We start from the raw sequence: 21,715 nt of genomic DNA, 5'->3' as shown, positions 1-21,715 counted from the left end.
GGTTTTTGTTTAAATCTCACACACACCCATGGCTTTATCTAAACTCCCAGTTTGAAGCCCAAACTCTGCTTTGTAGCTGTGAGCACCAAACCCAGCCATCCTTCTGCTGCTGGGCAAAGAGAGCACTTTGGCTTTGTAACTCTCCATTCCCCCTCATTCACTGCAGGAATTGCCATTCCCAGGGATTTCTTATGGGACAGTGCTCTTCCCTCAGCACAGCCTTTGCTGTATTGAGGGCACACGTTCTTTCTACCCAGCTGCTTCTCTCCCTTGTGTTTGATGCTTGTAAGAGCTACTGCCTGATGATGTCCAAGGTGTCATAATAGCAGGTGTTGCTTCTCTTATGAGTGAAACTGCCCGTATGAGATCCAAAGATACAGTGGAATAAGAGACCTGGCTGTGGCTGTGGCTCCCTCTTTTCCTCTCGGTAGATCCTTCCTGCCATCACTCAGTGCACAACCAGGCATCAGATTGGGCAGGTGTAAAATAGATCAAGGAAGCAACAGTTATACTGTACAGTTTAAAGGCATTTCACACCACGTAACAAATCCACAGCCCCCACCTCCTCACCTCAGCAGAGCCCTTCTGATGCCTCACCAGCACTTGGTTATGAGCACTGACTTGAATTTCTCTATAAGATCCTCAAGAGTCCTGATTTAGGACCAGACCTGGTGCTGCACATCTGCAAAGGGTGGCAGAGAGCTGAGGAGGTGTCTCGCAGCTCTGGATCCATTTGAGGAAGACGTTAAACATATTTATTTTGCCTGCAGAAAGTAAAGGAAGTGAGTGATGTAGAGCATGGCAGACAACATGAGGAAAGGGATTTCAGAAGAAGTTTTCCCATTGTCACCAAGGAGGCTTGGTGCCTACAGTAGGGTTATGAGACACCTTCTGACATCACATGTATATGATATATGACATCATATATCTTGGCCTGGTCTATCACTTCGTTTTCCTTAATCACTAGACTTTGATCACCAATCCCTGAGCAGTGTCTGCCCGACCCCAGCCAAGCCTCCTCAGTTGTATTGGTTTCTCACATGATGTCATATGGTATGGAATATCCCTTTGGCCAGTTTAAGTCAGCCCCCTCCAAGCTCCTTGTGCCCACCTCACTGGCAAGACAGTATGAGAAGCTGAAAACTGAGATGTCCTTAGCTTTGTACAGCAACAGCTAAAACACTGATGTGTTATCAACATTGTTTTTCTCCTAAAGCCAAAACATGCATCATAGCAAACACTACAGTGAAAATCAACTCTGTCCCAGCTGAAACCAGGACATACATTCAATGTCTTGCTATGTCTTGGTCCATCAGAACCACATGCAGCTCAGAAAACACGATTACCTCTGCAAACAGGCAGCTGCCCCCTAGAAACAGAACCAGACTGCACTCCATCTCATCACCAGGTGCTGTGGAAGTTTACAGATCAGCTTTGTGAGCTCCACAGCGATTGATGTACAAAGCAACTGTACCTTACAGTCCCTCACAGGTGTGTCTGTTCTCCCACCAGACTTGGCCAGTTTGTCACTAAGTCCATCAGCAAGGCGATGTACTCCCCTAACATGTTCATTCACATTTTATGGTTTAGTTAATGATGCAAAAGAAAATGTTTACAGAATCACAGAATCACAGAATGGCCAGGGTTGGAAGGGACCTCAAGGATCATGAATCTCCAACCCCACTGCCACAGACATGGCCAACAACCTCCCCATTTAATGCTAGACCAGGCTGCCCAGGGCCCCATCCAATCTGGCCTTGAACACCTCCAGGGACTGTGCATCCGAGAGCCAAGATGCAGTACATGGAGAGATAAGCTGATCGGTGGACCATCCTGCATTTCTCCCACCCTGATGGACACAAGTTTTCTGAGCTCAGAGACACAACTCATCAATCTTTCACTCCCTTCTTGATCTCTTTCTGCTTTTGCTCCATATGCTGTTAGCAGGGCAAGCTCTGCTCAAATCCCTCCCATGCACGTGCTACATGGTGAGCCCACCAGCACCATGCACATGTACCTGAACATACAACGTGCCTCACATTAGCAGCTCACTTCTAGGTCCAGTGTCACTTTGCTCTTCGTCTCATCAGATTTGCACTACAGGAGAATTATTTCCAGTGTTAGGTTTTAATTTAAAAAAAACAAACAGTTTCAATTCTACTCATTATTCTGATGAACTTCAACAGTTTTAATGGAACTAAACATGCACTTATTCTTTTGAAATTGTTTTTTATCATACTACTTTTCATTTTCTAATTACTCCATGAAGGTTTGGAAAATCCGATTTCCTACGGTCTGCGTTTCAGCTGAAGGCTCAATGCCAGTTTGCTACGGGTATTTAATACAAAGTCAAGATGAAAGAGTAAATGCAATCCTTGTGTTTGATACAGAAGCTGGCAGTGCTGTTTCTGGAGCTGTGCAAACTGATTTAGAAAGGAAAACTCAGCTTTCTGAGTTTTCTGAGATAACCCAGTGCTAACTGAAGCAGGGATCTCTCTCTCGCTCCCTTTTTAAACTGAACTTTATCAGAAAAACAGAGACATCCTTAATATTCCTAACACAAATAAGGCTCAATTCCAAAAATATTTTACCTCTGAGTAACCAGGGAAATGAGCTTATTTGCTGTGCATCCTACTCCACTGACTCACCACACAGTGCAGCCCAGAATGCAGAACATCCCTATACAGGGACCTGACAGTAGCAGCACTCAGCCAAGTGCGTGCCAGTGCTGGGCAGAGGCAGCTCACTAAAGCACTGATATCTAACACACTGACAAACACTGAACAGCTCTGTTTCCAGCTTTGGGAATTGCGCTTTCTCAGTAATGGCTCTGGAGAGAGCAAAAGCCAGCACAAGGGAGGGGCAGGGCTCCCTACGTGGGAGATGCAGGTAGAAGGAAGGAGTGCAGTGAGCATATACTCCCTGTGTGCTGTGTCTGCCCAGCCATGCTGCCCCAGCTCCTAGTGCAGACCTGGGCACAGCCATAGCCCCAAGCACAGCTCCAGGGCACTGCATCAGGGGGTGACCCCCAAGCATGGGACAGGCCTGGCTGTATCAAGCCCTCGCCTACAAGGCACTGTGACCTGGTTTGCAATCTGCTTTGCAATGACCCAGGCGTCTGCAAAACCTCCAAACCATTACCAATTATTCATGTGGCATTCTGGATGTGCTAGCAAACAGTTCCTGGAGACAAACTGTTCTGGCAGTCAGACAGATACCTTATCAGCTCTCATCTAGACAAGGAGCTGTTTGCTTCTTGGTAGATACTACATGAAGTCCTTGACAATTCCTTCGTACCACCCACCATCTCAAGACCCAATCCAAACTGCACAGAAGTCCACGTTCAGACTGAATCCAGTCACACTACCATCTCTTTTTGTTGGCCAAAATAAGTGCTAATATTATACAAGTCTTTACAAACAACATATCCTTCACAAAAAAGGAAGTCAAGGTTCACTAGCTTGTTTTATAGTTCTTATTACTGCAACACATTAAAATAGCAAGCTAAATTTCAAGAAATAATTAGAAGTTATGCACAGAATTTATGGGTGCAGGAGAAATCACGTAGCTCACTGCTTCTGCTGAAAATGAGGGTGAAAAATGTCCCCCCTCAGACAATTCTAAATGAATGAGCAGAATTTTTTAATTACGGAGATGGAAACGTGTCTTTCATTGTACCTGAGCAAGAGGGGAGAGATAAAAAACTAAAACTGCACTACAATAAAGCTTACTTCTGAAGTGAGCTGTAACTGTGGTAACCTTCATTCACAGTATTTAATGGGGAGGACAGAAAGATGGTGCTCTCGGCGAGCCTGAAGAAATTATCTACAGCACTGGCTGACAAATGTTCCAAAGACATGAACTTTCACAAAAATTAAATCGGTAAGAAGTTTAAATTTGCATAAACATAAATTTGCACTTGAGATTACCTCTGTATTCCCTGATTACATTGGCTACAGGACACATCTTCACCAAACAGCCAGGCATTATGAGAAACGTGTTTCAAGACGACAAGCAAAGGAAAAAAACAAAAAAGCGAATTCCAAAATTCAGTGTTAACATAAATCTTAGTAGAATGTGCTGTGATTGTGCAGCTAGTGTTAAAAGCTGGCATTGTTACCAGCAGTAATGATTTCAGATTTCCTTGACTGTACAAAAGCTAGAGGTGGCACTGAGCCAGATTCTCCTCTCACTCCATGTTTTTCCTCTCCACATCCAACTTCTGATGCCAGGAGGCAGCTTCCCTTGCCAGCTGCTGCCACACACGTGGACAACAATTGTTTTGCTCTGCTTCATAGGGTGGCCTTTGTCCTGCTCATTTCTGATGAGATCACGTTTTAGAGTGCCCACCACAGCAGCAAGATGTCACAACAGTGGTGGCACCCAAGGTTGGGACCAACTACAACATGAGCTACATGGCCAGTCCTGCCCCGCTGCTCAGACACGGAGATGGGGTGGTGGGGGCAGCTCCCAGAGAGAACTATTTCTGAAAGGCTCCCAAACTCAGCAGATGGTGGGAGCAACCTCGCCAGGGAGGGAAAATAGGGATTAGAAGTAATTTGTGCAAACCTGTGTTCAGCAAGCCTTTGCATCGGGGTGGGCTCTCTACAGGAGAGAGGCTTTTAACAGCTGCAGGCAGCTGGTCCAGAAAGTGGCTGTAGCTGAAAGACGATAAAGCAAAAGGAAGAAAAACAATAATTTTCAAAAATCAAAACTCTTTAACTATTTGAAGCTGTCTGGTTTAGGCAGCCACTGAATATGCTTTCAGCTGCTTATCAGTTTTCAAAAGAAGAGAAAGAACGCTGCGGATGCTTTGATGTTCACTATACCAATGCATGGCATGGCGTGGAACAGCAGCAGAGTGACAGTCTCCTTAACCAGTTAGCCCCACAGGATTGACTAGCGGTGCTTGGATGCAAGAAAGAAGGATTTCTACTCCTCAGGGATGGGTGGCAGGGCTCTTATCACTGTTATTCTCCACAGTGTAACAGCAGTGCCCTTGTGGGGCCAGAGTCACGGCTTCCCAGCACCTCATCTGATGAATTGGCCTTGGCAGGAAGGCCAAACAGCCTTAGGCATGGTCACAAAACCTGAGGAAGTGGTCCAAAGGCTCCTGACAGCACTGTGATTGCTGCAGGCATGCTCAGACCCTGCAAACATGAGGGTCTGGTGCTGTGGCCTTAAGGAACGGTCTTAAGGAAAGGCCCTGTAGAGTTGGAAGATACTACAGTCCCTTATCCCTTAGTTGAGTTTTCCTCACTTCATGTACAACATCACTGCTCACAGGTGGGTTGGCACTGCTGGTTACAAGCATGCAGGGTCATGCAGCATTTGAGACCAGGAGGTAAGGCTGTTTTCACAGGTCATCCTTAAGCATTTAAACCCAGCCCTCTTTATCTATTTTTTTCTTTTGGAGGAAGCAAAACATTTGAAAACTTTTCTTTCCTGACACGATCGGAATGTTTGGGTGTGAGCCTTGCTTTGTGGCAAGCCCCATGCCTGCAAGCACAGGCTGGGCACGGGGAGCCCACACATGGCAGCCCGAATAAATCGCAGGCTGGAAGCGGTTCAGAGTTGTCGACAAGGAGGATTTGCTAATCAAAGCCCCGCGTGGCTGAAGGACGCAGCGCACTGACCTTTCCTACGGCCCTGGGAATGTCGCAGCAGCCTGAAATGACTTCCTAGAGCCGTTGCTGCTGCTCAAGTCAGGGAAGGCTCTTTGCCAGCGCTGTGTCTCTGCACAAAGCACCTTTTTCATATGTGCTTTTCAGAGAGAAGGATTTATCTCTGATTCAACAGGGCATTCAGATACCATTTCCAGATTGCCACAGTGGCTTCATTCAGTTACACGGGCTTCAAATTAAAAGTTAATGAAAACTAACACGCTTCTTATTTCTCCTGAGGAGAGAAACGCTCTCCCACTTAGATGGCTGAGGAAATCAAGTCAGAAGAAAACTCCTCCTTGTTTGACAAAGGGTGTGGGATCTCAGAGCTGACTGCACATTCCTACAGCAGTATCATTGCTGTCATTTTGAATTAGAAGTGCTCATTTTCCAAGGGTGCGTTATAACAGCCTCCTACAATCGATGTGCGTGCAAGTAAAGTATCGTTAGGTCTGATGGGCACCCTTTGTCTTCTCAGGAAATGATTAAACGGTGTCCTCAAAAAGATGACAGTTGGGGAGTAGCAGAAATTACAGACTCATGTTTGGCACGGAGTGTCGCATTCACAGCTGTACTGAGTGCCTGCCAGGAGCCATCTGCCTACAGAACATGCCGTCTTCTAGTTGCTCGACCTGAGATAGTTCAAGAGGGTAACAGCAGTGGGAGAGAACAGGCTTTCTTTGTGCAGATCTCTTTTGCTTGGTTTTATAGCTCTCTGGAGGAAAGTAAGTTTGTTGCCAATTTCCAAGTGATGGCAGGTTCAAGCAGTGCTTTCTAGATTAACCCAAGGCATTGCTTTTTGACCCTGGGTAAGGTTTTTCTTCACTATCAACATGCTAGAAAGATATAAACCTTTCAGTTATATGTTCTACCTGCTGAGATGTGCAAACAAACAATAGCAAATCTTGAATTTAGGCAAATCAACAGTTTTTGTTTGTATGTTTGGTTTTTGTTATCATCTCTTAAGGCTCGGTAGCCCCTGGTCTCCTTTTCACCACCCCCTCTTTATGGCCAGTCCTGTGTGATCCTAGCAATCACCCCTAGTCGTGCTTCTGGCACCGGTTACGCTGCAGCAAACTTTACACAGTCCCTCGATTTAACAAGACACGTACAAAGTTCTTGTTTCTCTGAGCACTGCAAAAAACACCCAGGCAAACAGCAAGAGCCTACCTGTGCTCACATTCAAGCCCTTTCTAGGAAGCCCTTTGCCCTACTGTTCCCTTTTTTCTGTCGTTTTTAGTGACATGTCCCTGAATTCACTTTGCCCTTTCATTTTTTATGGTGGTTTGTTGTTGTTGTTTTGTCCCTTTTTTTTTTCTCTTACATGCATATTTGTGATTCATATTTATGGCTTAACCACCTTCTGTCTGTGCCATCTACCAGCACACTGTAGAACCAATCTGCATGGGATTTACTGTTGCCTAATTTTGTATCAGATCCTGCTCCCTTGGCTCTGGTGCATGTTCTTCCCTGCTGGTGCCTGCTGAGCCATCTGTGGAGCCATGCCCTCAGCTGCTCTGTGTGAAACAATCCAAGCCTGAAAGTATTTTTTGGCCATACTTTAAATATGGCCAAACACTGGGGTTAGCACTCTGGCAGTGGTGGTGACTTGGAGGGCCAGGGTGGGAACATGAAGGAGGATACAAGGAAGAGCTTCCTATGGATGAGGTACAGCTGGCTGGCATAAAGCAGGCAGACCACAGAATGAACAGAAACCTGCCCAAAGGACTTCTGTTCTCTGGTTTTGTGCCTTTTACCAGCACTGCTATGACTAAGCCAGATTACCCATGAGCGTAGTGACACAGTGGTCACTGCAAGCAAGTTGACCATTGGGTGGAACGAAATACTCAAGTACACACCTCGATTGTGGACCTCATGTTTGCTGTTGAGAACAAACAGTAAGGGATAGTAATTATTGTGAGCACTGAAAATGAATAAGCACTGATACTGCCTATGATGGAAATATTTGTGAATGAACTTGTTTTCTGAAGACTGAAAGTAATTTTTTTGTCTGATGTGTATTTACATAATGCATACATACAAAATGATACAGCAATGCATATAAAAGAAACAGGAATACTGTGACAGTGCAGTTTGTTAAGGAAGCAGTAACACTGACTTCAAGTCCAGCAGCCCTTGATAACCAGCGCTGTAATTTAAAACGTAAATGCTTTTCTGAGCTCATCTATTCTAAGCTGGAAAGAGCCCAGCATGTTTCAGTTTTTAAATAACTCATTCCCATGACCTTTGCAACTCACTAACTTACACAACAGTGCAAAAAAGAGGCCCATACACATGACTCAGGCTGCCTTAGGGTTGCTGAAATTTAAGAAGGCAGCCTACATAGCATAATCACAAGCAAAAAGAAAATAAAAGACTGATTATATAACATCCAGTCAAACTGAACAAATCTCTGCAGTCATACAAAGCTGTGGGCTGCAGAGATGCACCCAAAGCTCAAAGAACTTTGAATGAAACAGCCTGCTGCGGTTGTTCTTTAGCCTCGGTGCTTTGTATTGGAGCTAGTAGGAGAAATAATCTTTCCTCCCAAAATACACCGTACCAGACGCCTTACTGAATGTCTTTCTGATGCTTCTGGATCTTTCTGGAGCATCCTCACAGGCACAGTCCATCCATGGGGAAATCTGTCATTTTGCACCGCTTCCCTGAACGCTGCCACCAGGGCATCATTGATCTGTGCAGCTGAATAGTCAGGTTATTTGGAGTTCCAAAATAAATCCAGTACTGGGCTGGAATCTTGTGGCACAGAAGTGCCAGTCTGTGGCAAAACAACAGCTGGGATTCCTAAGTGACCTTCTGAAAAACTCCTGAGGACAAGAACAGCTCTCTGAAAGCAAGCCTGGTAGAAATAGTCACAGTCCAGCTTTATTTTACAATTAAAATCTTGCTCAGGAGCATAGCTTTGTTCTGCTGAGATCAACAAGATCTCTCAGAGGTGATCATCTCCAGTTCCTCAACACCATAAAGAAGTTCAGAGTTCTCTTCTATGGCAGGTTTTGCTCCTTCCACCAGTTCCTAACTTAGTGTGGAACAGCCCAGTGGCAAACACTTAGAGAATCATAGAATCATGAAGGTTGGAAAAGACTAAGATCACCTAGCCCAACCATCATCTCATTACCACCACGCGCACTAAGCATGTCCCTCAGTGCTACATTTACACGTTTCTTGAATGTCTCCAGGGACAGTGACTCCAACACTTCCCTGGGCAGCCTGTGCCAATGCCTCACCACTCTTTCTGAGAAGAAATTTTTCCTGATATCCAACCTGAACCTCCTGTGGTGCAACTTGAAGTCATTATCCCTTATCCTGTCACTGGTCAGAGGGAGGTCGACCCTCACTTTACCACAACCTCCTTTCAGGCAATTGTAAAGAACAATAGTAAGATCTCCTTGAACCTCCTTTTGTGCAGACTGAACAATCCCAGTTCCCTCAGCCACTCCCCATGTTCCAGGTCCCTCACCAGCTTCATTGCCTTTTTTTTGACACGCCCCAGTGCCTCAATGTCTTTCTTGTAGTGAGGGGCCCAAACCTGCACACAGTACTTGAGGTGCGGCCTCACCAGCACTGAGTACAGAGAGATGATCACCTCTCCAGTCCTGCTGACCACATTATTTTTGATACAAGCCAGGATGCTACTGGCCTTCCTGGCCACCTGGGCACACTGCTGACTCATGTTCAGCTGGCTGTCAATTAACACCCCCAGATCCTTTTCCTCCACGCAGCTTACCAGCCACTCTGCCCCAAGCCTGCAGTACTGCATGAGATTGTTGTGACCAAAGTGCAGGATCCAGCACTTGATCTTGTTGAAGTTCATACAATTGGCCTCAGCCCATTTATCCAGCCTACCTTCCTGGCCTTTCTAGGCAGGTCAACACAATTTGGTGTCCTCTGCAAACTTACTGAGAGTGCACTCAATACCTTCATTCAGAACTCAATCCCCTCGTCCAGTTCCCTTTAACTGGAAAACGCTGGTATAATTTTTACCTTCTGTCCAGACTTACTGTTTTTCCAGGAGGCTATTCTGACTGTGTGACCACAGGTCAGCTGAGGTGAGGGTAATCCTTACTCCAGCAACGAAGACTGGTCTCTGACACACAAGAATCTGCCACTCCTTGACTCAGGACCGTGACCAGGGCTCTGTGACCTTCTGCTGACAGTACTTCACCTGGAAGAACTGAGTAATTTACTGGATCTAGCCTTACAACTTCAGATCTTTTTAAATGTTTTTATTAGTTAGACTATATTGTCAGATATTTGTCTGTGGCTTGACCTAAGCTAATCCTTTCCACAGCCAACAGCAAAGTATTTTCTCTCTTTTGTGCAGCACACTGTCCAGGGACAAGCAGACAAGCCAAGCAGAAGGTAAGAGGATGAAACAAACACATCTTTGGTTTGTTGTTTAAAAACAAATACAAACTAAACATACGGTATAAAACAATCAGTAAATATTTATGTAGGTGGGTTGTGACTGAGACAGTGACTCTATTTATCAAGGAAAACAGCAACCTAACTCATCTTTCCTCTAACGAAAAAAAGAACAAATGCTTCTATTTTTGCATCACATACAAATTTTAAATTCCAAAGGATAGAGCTGGATGTTATTTTCCCAGTGTTTAGGCAAGGATAAACTGCAGGAAAGTGTGAAAGTGCTCTCTTTTGTCTGGCGGTCTTTCTAACCTTCCCTGTTAGACGAGGAAATGTGAAGTGTAACCCAGGGCCCTAAGACATCTAAGAGAGGAGTTCAGAGTCTGCTCCTGGTTCTAAATCTGAGCAACTGATTTAATTTCCAGTGCTACTTCTCACTCCAAAGTACACTTTAGCGCCAAGAAGATTGCAGTCATTGAAGCAGATTGCTTTTCTCATCGCTGGGGAAGTTACTGCTCTTTAACGTTCATATTTGCCTAGTGAGATCTAAAATCAGACAGCTGTTTCTACCCACCATCACTGGCTTTCTGTCTCTTGACTGCAGTGATCTTAAGCATCTTCAATTTTAGTCTCTGAAAGAAAAATCTTTAATTTCAGAAATACTGGGGATGATAGAATGAAACTGGGATATCATTGTTCTAGCAGTCTCAGATAAAAAATGTTTCATCTGTTGCTAAATGTGAGCTATTTTCCTTCTGGCAAAATTCAGGCAGATTCCTCTCCCCTCCCAGACTTCATCTCCACTATTTCCCCCGGAGAATCTGCTGCACAGCAGCCACCATAACACCATAACTGTAAATGCTCATGCTTTTTTAAATGGCTGTAGCAAATCTGTAAAAATGCACACAACAACAGCTGGAAAAGGGATCTGCCCCTTCAGAGCCAAGATAATTCTTGGAGCCAACAGATTTCTTCCACGTAGAACAGATAGTGATGACAACTTAAGTATCATTCTTGAAGCTTGCCAAAGAGACTTTTCCACTAACAATTCAGTATAGTATATTCTTATATATATACTTATATATATATAATATATATATACTTATATATATATATAGTATATTCTTTATTCAAGTTGCCAGAATGCTGGATTCCTCAAATTGGATAACAAATCCTGGAAGATCTACTCAGAGGAAGTACATAAGCTAGTGCACAACACCTATCAAATGCACAAAATGCATTTAATTACATGCTAATTAGATTTGAGGAGTACGATATGACAGTGAGAAGAAGCCCTGAAAGGGCAACAGTCAGCAGACTCATTCTGAGCAAGGAAAGCTTTGTTTAAGGAAAAAAAAAACCCTTCACACCAAAAGTGGGAAAGCATGAGACGTGGGGCTCAGGAAGGCTGCAGTCTGTCCTCAGAGCTGTGCTAAACTGGAAAGGCCACGATCCCAAACAGCCTCACTGAGCTGTGAAGTTGGCTTTGAGTAGGGAGTGGGGCTGTGCGACCTCCTGAGGTCCCATCTAGATTGTTCTCTGACTCTGGGATGCTGGATCCCAGCTGTTCTCAAAAAATAAAAAGCTGCCAGACGCACGGCTTCATTTTGGAAAGGAACTAAAAGTGAAGATACAAAGCCTCCAAGGAGACAAAATAAATCAAACTATCTTTGGGTCCCACAGTGACAGCAAAATGCCCTCTGGAAGCAACTCCCTCTGCAGTTCCCCATTAGCTTCCCCACACTTGTATCAAAAAAGACAGCAGGGAAAGAGGAGCTGTCTCTATGACACTCCTGCAGAAGGTGGCTCAGTGCTGCTGCTTGACTCTCAGGTTGACATTCTTAAGAGATGTTTTTAAAACATCACCTTCTGCAGCACTTACTCTAGAACTTCAGAAACTTCAGAAAGCCAAATCCAGCTGTGTTGGAGAAATGCAGTAGGGTGACTGCACCATACACAGCAAACACTCCCTAAGAGGGCAGCAGAATACATGAATGTGCAACCTAAGCCTTTCTTTGAAGCAAGACTGAATGAAGATCACAAGCCATCACTGCTTGCAGGTATTCTGTCTGCTTTGAGTGCTGATTACAAACTTATTTTTTGCCATGTAATGCTCGTGATTTTTGTTAAAAATAAATCCTGGATCAGATTTACATTACTATCATTGCTTCTGCAGTGCTTTCAGGGAAGCTGACAAGGTAAGTTCAGCCTTGTCCTATTCCTCCCATTTATTCAGTGCATGCCATAATTCTCTCCCTTGTTTTCCCCCTTATTAGGCTTTTCTTCTGGCATTCAAAACTTGTATGACTCTTCTTTTATGCTCCCGGTTGGTAAGGCAGCATGCCAGCTGGGAGTGTTTGATCTGTGCATACAACTTTGAGCCAGCTGTCATAGGTGACTGCACTTTTCACCAGGCTCAGGAGCAAAACAGCGTTTTGGAAACACCGTGGGCAGAGATACTGTAAAAATGTTAACAAGTCTAGGGACATAAAATCAATGGAGGAATTACTCTCTGTTCCCGGACCTGCTTTCAGTAAAACTGAGCTGATAAAATACTTACTCAATTGGGCACAAAAACTTACTTAAACTAGGAAGTTATTATAAGCATTGTATTTAAAACAAAAATGCATTCCAATGACCTGTAATGCAGATTTCACTGGAAAGCTTGTGAAGAAAGCTTGAGAGTAACTGCTGCAGCACTTAAGCTGCAGTGAAATACATAGCTCTATTGATCCTGCAATGCAGAATTACCCACTGTTGGCCACAGACAAAGCAAACAAGAAATGATGTGTGTTGTTAAACTCACATGGTAAACCTTTCAGGGTGAGATTTCACAGTTTTGGGAGTAGCTACAAGCAATTGCTTTTCTATCAACACTTGATGTAAATATGAAACAGTGAACAATCTGCTTTTATACTCACATTTTCTTTAAAATCAGCAAAATGGACAGTTGCTCAAAGTGCATGAAAAGGTTTTAGCAGCACCAATGTGAAGGAAAAAAGAAACCACATAACTTTCCAGTCAGCCTGCAACACGTAGCTCCTGGCACACCAGCTCACTCATATCAGTTTAGGACCAAAATGTCAGCCAAGTTTTACTATTTCATCCTTCATTTGTGGGATTGACTTGAGGCTAAAGCCAAATTCTCACACAGTATTTTAAAATTCAAGTTTTATTGTACTTTATTTTATTTTTAATATCTGTGCTATGAGCAGGGTATAAGATAGGGAGCCACAGACCCAGGTATCAGCTCTTTTGGCCTTAAAGCAGGGAAAAAAAAGAAAAAACAAGGGGGGGATTGATAAGATAAACAGGGTGGCTACAACACTAGCCTTGCAATTTCACAGCATGTTATGGAGAATTGAATTAATGGTCACAAGATGTTCTGAAGACCAAGACTGCCACATGCTAATTAATTTGAGAGTTTTTTTCCTCCATAGACAACTATAGGAAGAGACTTCTTCAGATACGAAACAGGAATCCACCCTCCAAAAACCATATTGGGAATAGGAGGCAATCAGTTGTGACTTCATCCCAATCCATTCCTGCATGCCTACTCATACAGCTATCACTTAAACAGACCCAGGCATGGGTCTATCTTCCTACAGCCTTATACCTTCTGATGGAGAAAGAAGATGCCTTAATTGTACCTTCTTACACAGTCTTTAGGAACATTTCTAATCTCAGCTGCTTCATAGTCACTCTTGCTGCAAGTAGAAAATTATGTAAATGGTGGCTGTTACAGTATTCTGCCAATCTATTTCTATCCATGTGCTACTGTTAAAAAATTACTCATCTTCCATTGCATACAATGAAATATTTTATGTACAGTGGTGCCTGTCATATATCCTTAACTTGCTTTTCATTCCAAAACATGGTGCAAAGAGAAAATGATGTGCATTTCTAGAGAAATAAATATCAAAAAAGTCACTCCGAACATCAATCAATGATAATTTGAATATTCTGTACTTTCAACTGCTGCTGTGGGAGAGGTGTATATTGAAGGATGGCACAGTGTCTTCCCAGCTGGTTTCCACACACGGGGTCACCAGGCAGTACTTCCCACTTTCCTGTATCCCAGATATGCCTTTTGAGTCTTCTGGGTAAATAAGCACAGACATTTTCCTTTGTTTTCTCTGCTCATTTCACCACACATCTGTAAACAACCTAACGTTGTTGGGTAAAGACATAAATATGGTAAAAGACCTAGGTTTTGTTATAGCCATGAATGGAATGCTGGTTGCAATACCCCACAGGTGAATGTCTGCTGCCAGCACCACAGCAAAGCGGGCATCCTGGCCACACGATGATTAAAAAGCCATGAGAGCACATGCATCTGTAAGCAGAGAAGACAAAGGAAATCTAAACCTTGTTGAATTTATGTACTTTCTGCATTCCGAAATCATGGAATAGCTTGGGTTGGAAAAGACTTTAAAGATAGTCTAGCTCCAACCCCCTGCTGTGAAAAATGTGTACAACGAAGGCTTGCTCAAAGCATCGTGAAGCTTATGCAAAAGTGAACGCTGACTCAGAGATGTGGAACGCGGATAGGTTTGGATGTAACACACAGGGGGCCGCAGCTCCCTTCTGGGCAGGGCCGTGTGCCCCAGCAGCCTCCACAGCTCTGGTGTTCCCCAGCATAGGGCAGAGGACCAGCCTGAGGCCCCCTGCCCTTGTCCGGATTTGGGCTGGTGATGACAAAACGCTGGGGAGCGTTTTGGGGAGACGGAAAGCCCTTTCCCGGGGTGAGGGCACGGCTCGGGCACGGCTCCGGGACAACCATCGTGCCCACACCGCGCCCTGCCGCCGCCCGCCCCTCACAGCGGGGCGTGGCCTCGCCTCACGCACCGCGCGGGTGAGAGAGGGAGGGGGCGGCGCTGCGCCACCGTCGCGTTCGCGCCTTCCCGCCCCTGCGCGCGCGCAACACCCCGTTCTTCTTCCTCCCCGCTCTGCGCTCCCTCAGCCGCCGCCGAACCTCCGCGTCACGTGACCTCCTTGCCCTCCGCGGCAGCCAATGGGACGCGCGTCGCGGGCGGCAGGGCCTTTATAAGGCGGCGCGCAGCACAGCGGCCGCGGCATTGAAGTGGTTGTGGCGGGGGGTGCGCTCGTCCGGCAGGGCGGTTCCCGCAGTCGCTTCCCGGGGTGCCCGGGCTGAGGATCTCAGGAAGGGGCCAGGTCTGTGTCTGCGCGGGAGGAAGGAGGGGCTCCTCGGAGGGTTGCGGCAGGGAGGAGGGGGGCTTGGAGGGGCGGCCATGTCGCGCCCGCGCGGCGCCTCGGGGGGTAGCGGTCTCCGCCGCGGCGACGCCCAGCGCTGGCGGGGCGGGGCAGGCAGGGAGCGGCGTCTCGCCCCCGCCGGAAGGAGAGCGGAGCCCGGCGGGCGGGGTGAGGGATCTGTGTGTCCGCAGTCCGGCTGCGTATGTGCGTGCCTCCTCTCTGCGCCCCTCCGCAGCGCCGGAGCTGTCTGTCTGTCCGTCCGTCCTCTCTAACGAACTCTCTGCCTTGCTTCTCCCCCCTTCCCCCGGGCTTCTGCTTTGTGGATGTTGGCGGCTTCTTGTTGTGACAGGAGAATGTGTGTGTGCCCCGGGCCCAGGCGCATCGGTACGTATCTCGCAGCGGGGCTCGCGGGGGGCGGAGGGGGCGGAGGGCCGAGCCCCGGCACGAGGGAGGGCTCAGCGCTCCTGGCCCGTGTTCCTTCTACCCCGTGTCGCCAGCGTTGTCAGGTGCCCGAAAGCCACCGGTGTCGTTGCACAGCTCAGGCGGGCGCTGGAGAAGCCTGTCGGTGGCATCAAGTGTCCTTAGCGTTGTATAGCCATAATGCTTCTCCTTAAAGCAAGGAATTGTGTGTTTGTTTCATCAGGGTAGCACTACTGAGTCCTTAAATTACCCAACTCTTTATTTACGGTGCTTGTGTATTTGTACCCTCTTCTAGTATTGAAGAGGCTTTTAAGACTGCTGTGATACTAATCACCTGACAGATGTTGACTAGATAGTAAAGATTTTTATCTAACATCCTTTTTGTGTTCTTTCATCTCTTGATCAGCTGTAATTAGCAAGGGGATTTGAAGTACTGAAAGGGTACTGCAGTGGTTAGATTTAGAGGCATCCATGTTGCAGGGATAAATGAGAGAGACTTGGAATGATTTCAGTTGATGTTGGCAGACTTGGAATTTCTCTTCGACTTGATCAGCAGGACTTAAATCTGCTATGCAAAACAAGTTGACGGCTTAAAGTGACAGAGAGTTGCTGTGAGGGAATGTAAGAGATAGAAGATTGGAGGTTGCATCCTTATGCATCTCCAGTAATATTTATAGAATCATAGAATCACAAGCTTGGAAATGACCTGCAAGATCATCCAGTCCAACCGTTACCATTGCTACCACAAACTAAACCACATCTCATAGCTCCTCATCCAGGCGCCTCTTGAACACTGCCAGGGATGGCAACTCCACCACCTCCCTGGGCAGCCATTCCAGTGCCTGACCACTCTCTGAGAGAAAAAGTTTTTCCTTATGTCTCATCAAAACCTCTTCTGGTACAACCTGTAGCCAGTTTCCTCAGGTCCTGTTTGTTGCCTGGGAGAAGAGGCCAAACCCCTCCTCATCACAACCTCCCTTCGGGAAGTTGTAGAGTGCAATGAGGTCTCCCCTGAGCCTCCTCTTCTCCAGACTAAATAATTCCAGCGCCCTCAGACACTCCTCATAAGATTTGTAGAAGATTTGTAAAGAATCATAATAAATCATAATAAAGTTGGAGGAGACTTCTGAATGCCATCTAGTCCAACTCCCCTGTAGTGAATCCACAGCTAGATCAGGTTGCCTAATTACTAAATTAATAACTAAAAATCAGCAAAGTGAATTCTGTTCCTGAAGAGCCACTCTTAACAACAGTGTGTTTGCAGTTTTTCTTCATCACGGGTTGACAGTGAAGCTGTCACAACAGTTGTGGAAACATCCATTGGTCATCCCTGAACAGGAATATATAGTGGGCAGGGGAGCTTGGTTCAGCAGGAGTCAAGCAGGAGACCAGTGTGAAATCCAAGGTACTACTGTAGACTTGACACACCAGTAAGTTGCTGAGCTTCACATTCTGTGAGCAAAGTTGTGTGTATTTCTTCATATGGTATTTAAAAGCAAGGACTGTTACCAAAATAGCTGCTTTATAATTAGAAGGCAGTAATCGACCTTAAAAATCTGTATTGCACTTCACTTCTGTCATGCTGTACGCATGTGAAGCCTGGGCTAGAGAAATATACTTTTTGGGAAGCAAATGATTAGCATAAATTTAGTACGCATTTGGAAGTTCAAGCCAGAGCATAGGGAGAGTTGGCAGTAGTGCAGCCAAAGCTCTCCCTGGTAGCTGAACAACAGAAAACTGGCAAGTCAGGCATCTTAGCTGTCAATAGGAGACGTGGGATAGGTCAGTGGAAAATCTTCTGTCACTACAAGTCAAGACTGATAAACACTGATTTGTAAGGGGTGAAGATATTGTGCTAGAAGGCCTCCAGAGTAGTAGACGGTGTTATTTTAACTGATTTTCAGCATACTTTGTATTAGAGAAGCAGGATTCTCTTAGAATTGTCGTAGAGCATCATCACTTGCTTTCTTACAACACAAAGAATGGAGTATATTCCTCTGTTTCTGGATACTTCTTGGCTGATTATCTGAATTCTGTGACAGAATCTGTGAAAAGCATGGAGGAGCAGTGATGGAGCTAGTGCTTAAGAATAAGAACTTAAGTTGTGGATGCCCAGTCCCTGGAGGCATTCAGGGCTAGGCTGATGTGGCTCTGGGCAGTTTGGTCTGGTGGTTGGCAACCCTGCACATAGCAGGGGGTTTGAAACTAGATGATCTTTGAGGTCCTTTTCAACCCAGGCCATTCTATGATTCTGTGAAGAATAATGCTTAGGACTCCAGGGAGCCTTGTATGTTATGATTTGTCATGATCCTTTCTAGGAAGAAGTTGAAGCTTCATCATGAAAAATGGGAAAAAGTAAATGGCCATTAGCTGTACACTTCCCACAAAAGAGCGTAATTCCCTTTTCTTTGCCCTGTGGAATTGCTTTTCTGAAGTATGGTGTTGTAAGAGTCTTCCTGAGAATGAAATGTAATGGATAAGATTTAGGCGGTGCTTGCACAGGTGTTGTAACTGGGTATGTAAATGCAGATAAGGAATGTGATGTTAGAGTACTCTGTTGTCAGAGGAGTGAGAACTTAAATGAAAAATTTAGGTTTAGATTTAGGAAAAAGTACTAATATTTTTCTTGAGTACTTGGATTTTGATCTAGCTTTGATTTATTGTACATGGCTCTCTTCTATTGATGAAGGAAAACACAGCTTGTGTAGTTCTTCAGCTTTAAATTATAATCTTTCAAACTTTTTGGGATAGATGAGCTGTTGGTAACAGAGATGTTCTCTGCCACTTTTATCCGATAAGCCAGAAAATTGTTGCCTACACTCCTGTGGCTATTTGTAGATATACACATTGCGTATATGTTCACAAGTGTGATAAAATTCTGTGTGTGAAAAGGGGGAGAAGAAACATCCTGCTAGAAACAACCTGCTGCTGGCTTCTGTTTGTCTGAGATCTACTGTTTATGACTTACTGCTTGCATTTTATCACCTAAAATGTATTTTTAAAACCACTTGTCTGTTATCTCAGTTGTTTTGGAATCTTTGTTAGACACATTATCTCTTCAGCCTTACAGAAAGACTATTTTCTTCCTGTCACATCTGGTTCTGTCAGCTGGAATCTCAGGATTAGTAGGAAGAGAAATCTCCATAAAATACTTGCGGACTGTAGCACAGCTATAGCATGTTGTATGCTGTTGCCTTAACTTGCATGTGAAACTGTTTTCTGTCTGGATTTTGTTTCCACTGCCCTCCTACTGTTTGAGTGGTTGTAAAAGCTACCATATCTATGCTGAAGTTCAAAGTATGGTAGCTTTGTTCTAGCCCAACACACTGTATATAAACAAATGCCTCTGCCTCTTCTGTTCCCAGACATACTAAATCTGTGTACTTCATATTATGAGGAACTTTGTTCAGTGACTGTAAATGCTTTAACAGAGACTTCTGGGAGAAATCTGTTAGCTGTCTCTCTAAATGCAGTTGTTCTCTTGCCTTTCAGCAATTCCAGTCCGAAGCTCCAGGCTACCACTGTTATCTGATGCCATGCCAGCACCAACTCATCTGTTCCCATTGATTCGTAACTGTGAGATTAGCAGAATATGCAGTACTATGTGCTACTGCCACCATAAACATCTGTGTTGTTTATCGTCTCATTTTGCTCACGGTCACTTCAGATATGCACCTCAGAAGAAGTTTGCAGCACTCTATAGGCCAAAGGAGAACTTCTATCAGTTCATTCACGCGAGGGATTATGCTTCTACACCACAGAGGTTTTACCTCACTCCTCCGCAGGTCAACAGCATTCTGAAGGCAAATGAATACAGTTTTAAAGTCCCAGAGTTTGATGGTAAAAATGTAAGTTCTGTCCTTGGCTTTGACAGCAACCAATTGCCTGCTAATGCTCCAATAGAAGACCGGAGGAGTGCTGCCACTTGCTTACAGACAAGAGGGATGCTTCTGGGTGTGTTTGATGGCCATGCAGGTTGTGCTTGTGCTCAAGCTGTCAGTGAAAGACTGTTTTACTACATTGCTGTCTCCTTGTTACCTCATGAGACTTTACTTGAAATAGAAAATGCTGTGGAAAGTGGTAGAGCTCTCTTACCTATTTTACAGTGGCACAAGCACCCCAATGATTACTTCAGCAAAGAAGCTTCCAAGCTTTATTTCAACAGTTTAAGAACTTACTGGCAGGAGCTCATTGATCTCAATAGTGGAGAGACTACAGATGTGAAAGAGGCTTTAGTTAATGCTTTTAAGAGGCTCGATAACGATATTTCTCTGGAAGCTCAAGTAGGAGACCCAAATTCTTTTCTCAACTACTTAGTACTAAGAGTAGCGTTTTCTGGTGCAACGGCCTGTGTAGCCCATGTGGATGGTGTTGACTTGCACGTGGCAAACACAGGAGACAGTAGGGCCATGCTTGGAGTTCAGGAGGAGGATGGATCTTGGTCTGCAGTTAATCTCTCCTATGACCACAATGCGCAAAATGAACGTGAAGTGGAACGTGTGAAAACGGAGCATCCAAAGTCTGAAGAAAAAAGCCTTGTGAAACAAGATCGTCTCTTAGGCCTTCTGATGCCTTTCAGAGCTTTTGGTGATGTGAAGTTTAAGTGGAGTATTGAACTGCAGAAGAGAGTAGTTGAATCGGGCCCAGATCAGCTAAATGACAATGAATATACAAAGTTTATTCCTCCAAATTATCACACTCCCCCATACCTCACAGCTGAACCAGAAGTCATACATCACAAGTTAAGGCCACAGGATAAGTTTTTGGTTTTGGCCACGGATGGGCTGTGGGAAACTATGCACAGGCAAGACGTGGCTAGAATTGTTGGGGAGTATCTCACCGGTGTTCACCATCAAGAGCCGATAGCTGTCGGTGGTTATAAGGTAACTCTGGGACAGATGCACGGTCTCTTAACAGAAAGAAGGGCAAAAATCTCTTCAGTTTTTGAAGATCAGAATGCAGCAACTCACCTGATACGCCACGCAGTGGGCAATAACGAGTTTGGCACTGTGGATCACGAGCGGCTGTCCAAGATGCTCAGTCTTCCAGAAGAGCTGGCTCGAATGTATAGAGATGACATCACAATTACCGTGGTGCAGTTCAACTCGCATGTTATAGGTGCATATCAAAATGGGGAACTGTGAATTTTAATGTAGTGAACTACTTACCAAAGCTGTAACAATGGCCAGTATGAGCAGCAGATGGGAAAAAGACAAATTCAATAAGCAAACAAATTTCTTGCTTGCTAGATTTAATGTATCTATTGTTTCTGCCTTCCCCCAGAGCTCTAAATACAAGAGAAGTGCTATTGACCTAATATAAACTTGAAGAGGATGTCTGGGAAAAGAGATTTCTGTAATAACTTTGCACTATTGATTTCATGAATGCTGCTAGAACAATGCCTTGAATTTGGCAGATCTGGATGAGGGAGGGAAGGAGGATAAAGGATTAAATATCAAGCATCTGGTTGTTCAAGAAAAAGCCTGTTAACATCTGAAAATATTCACACTCTTAAAAAAATGAGTAACAAGGAATATTGTTGCAAGAATTCTCCCTGTAGGAATTCAAAATAAGTGTGGTTACCTGTGAGTATATTCTGTCAGCCTTTTCCTCTGAGTAGGAGGATAACTTAACCATGTAGGTCTTCAGTGTAACAAAGTTGTCTTGCTCTCATATAGACAATGTCATTCACTTAAGAATATTTGTTTAAGTGTTGACTTTCGATGCAGGTCTAAGCCATAATCAGTACTTGAGATTCTGTTATTGCTTAATTGTATCCTATACACAGTAACTTCTAAATGTCCGTGCATCAGTTGCTTCTTGGCTTGTAGGTTCCTGCACAACTTGTGGGGCAATAATACATTACAATGTGCAGTAAGATATCAAGTAAAGTTGTGGAGGACCTCGGTGTGAAGAAAGTTTCAGACTCTTTAAAGAGTCAGCGTTGCTAGTCAAGACAATTGTGTTTTCTAAAGGTCATGTTCTTTATGGGCTCCATCCCTGTCTGGTGTTTCTTATCTGGGAGGATAAAC

General features: G+C 44.8%; 1 protein-coding gene across 1 annotated transcript; it reads left to right on the top strand.

Moving 5' to 3' along the window:
- Window positions 1–15,534: 15,534 nt before the first annotated feature.
- On the top strand, window positions 15,535–20,827 carry PDP1 (pyruvate dehydrogenase phosphatase catalytic subunit 1; the record flags this gene model as incomplete). Its single annotated transcript, XM_079533570.1, has 2 exons — window positions 15,535–15,647; window positions 19,176–20,827. The coding sequence occupies exons 1-2, from the start codon at window positions 15,587–15,589 to the stop codon at window positions 20,825–20,827; spliced, it is 1,713 nt and encodes a 570-aa protein (XP_079389696.1). The 5' UTR covers window positions 15,535–15,586.
- Between the last annotated feature and the right edge of the window lie 888 nt (window positions 20,828–21,715).

Source organism: Tetrao urogallus, assembly GCF_951394365.1.
Source record: "Tetrao urogallus genome assembly, chromosome: 3".
Lineage (NCBI taxonomy): Eukaryota > Metazoa > Chordata > Aves > Galliformes > Phasianidae > Tetrao > Tetrao urogallus.
Note: the sequence above shows the minus strand (reverse complement) of the source record. Positions and strands in the feature narration are given on the sequence as shown.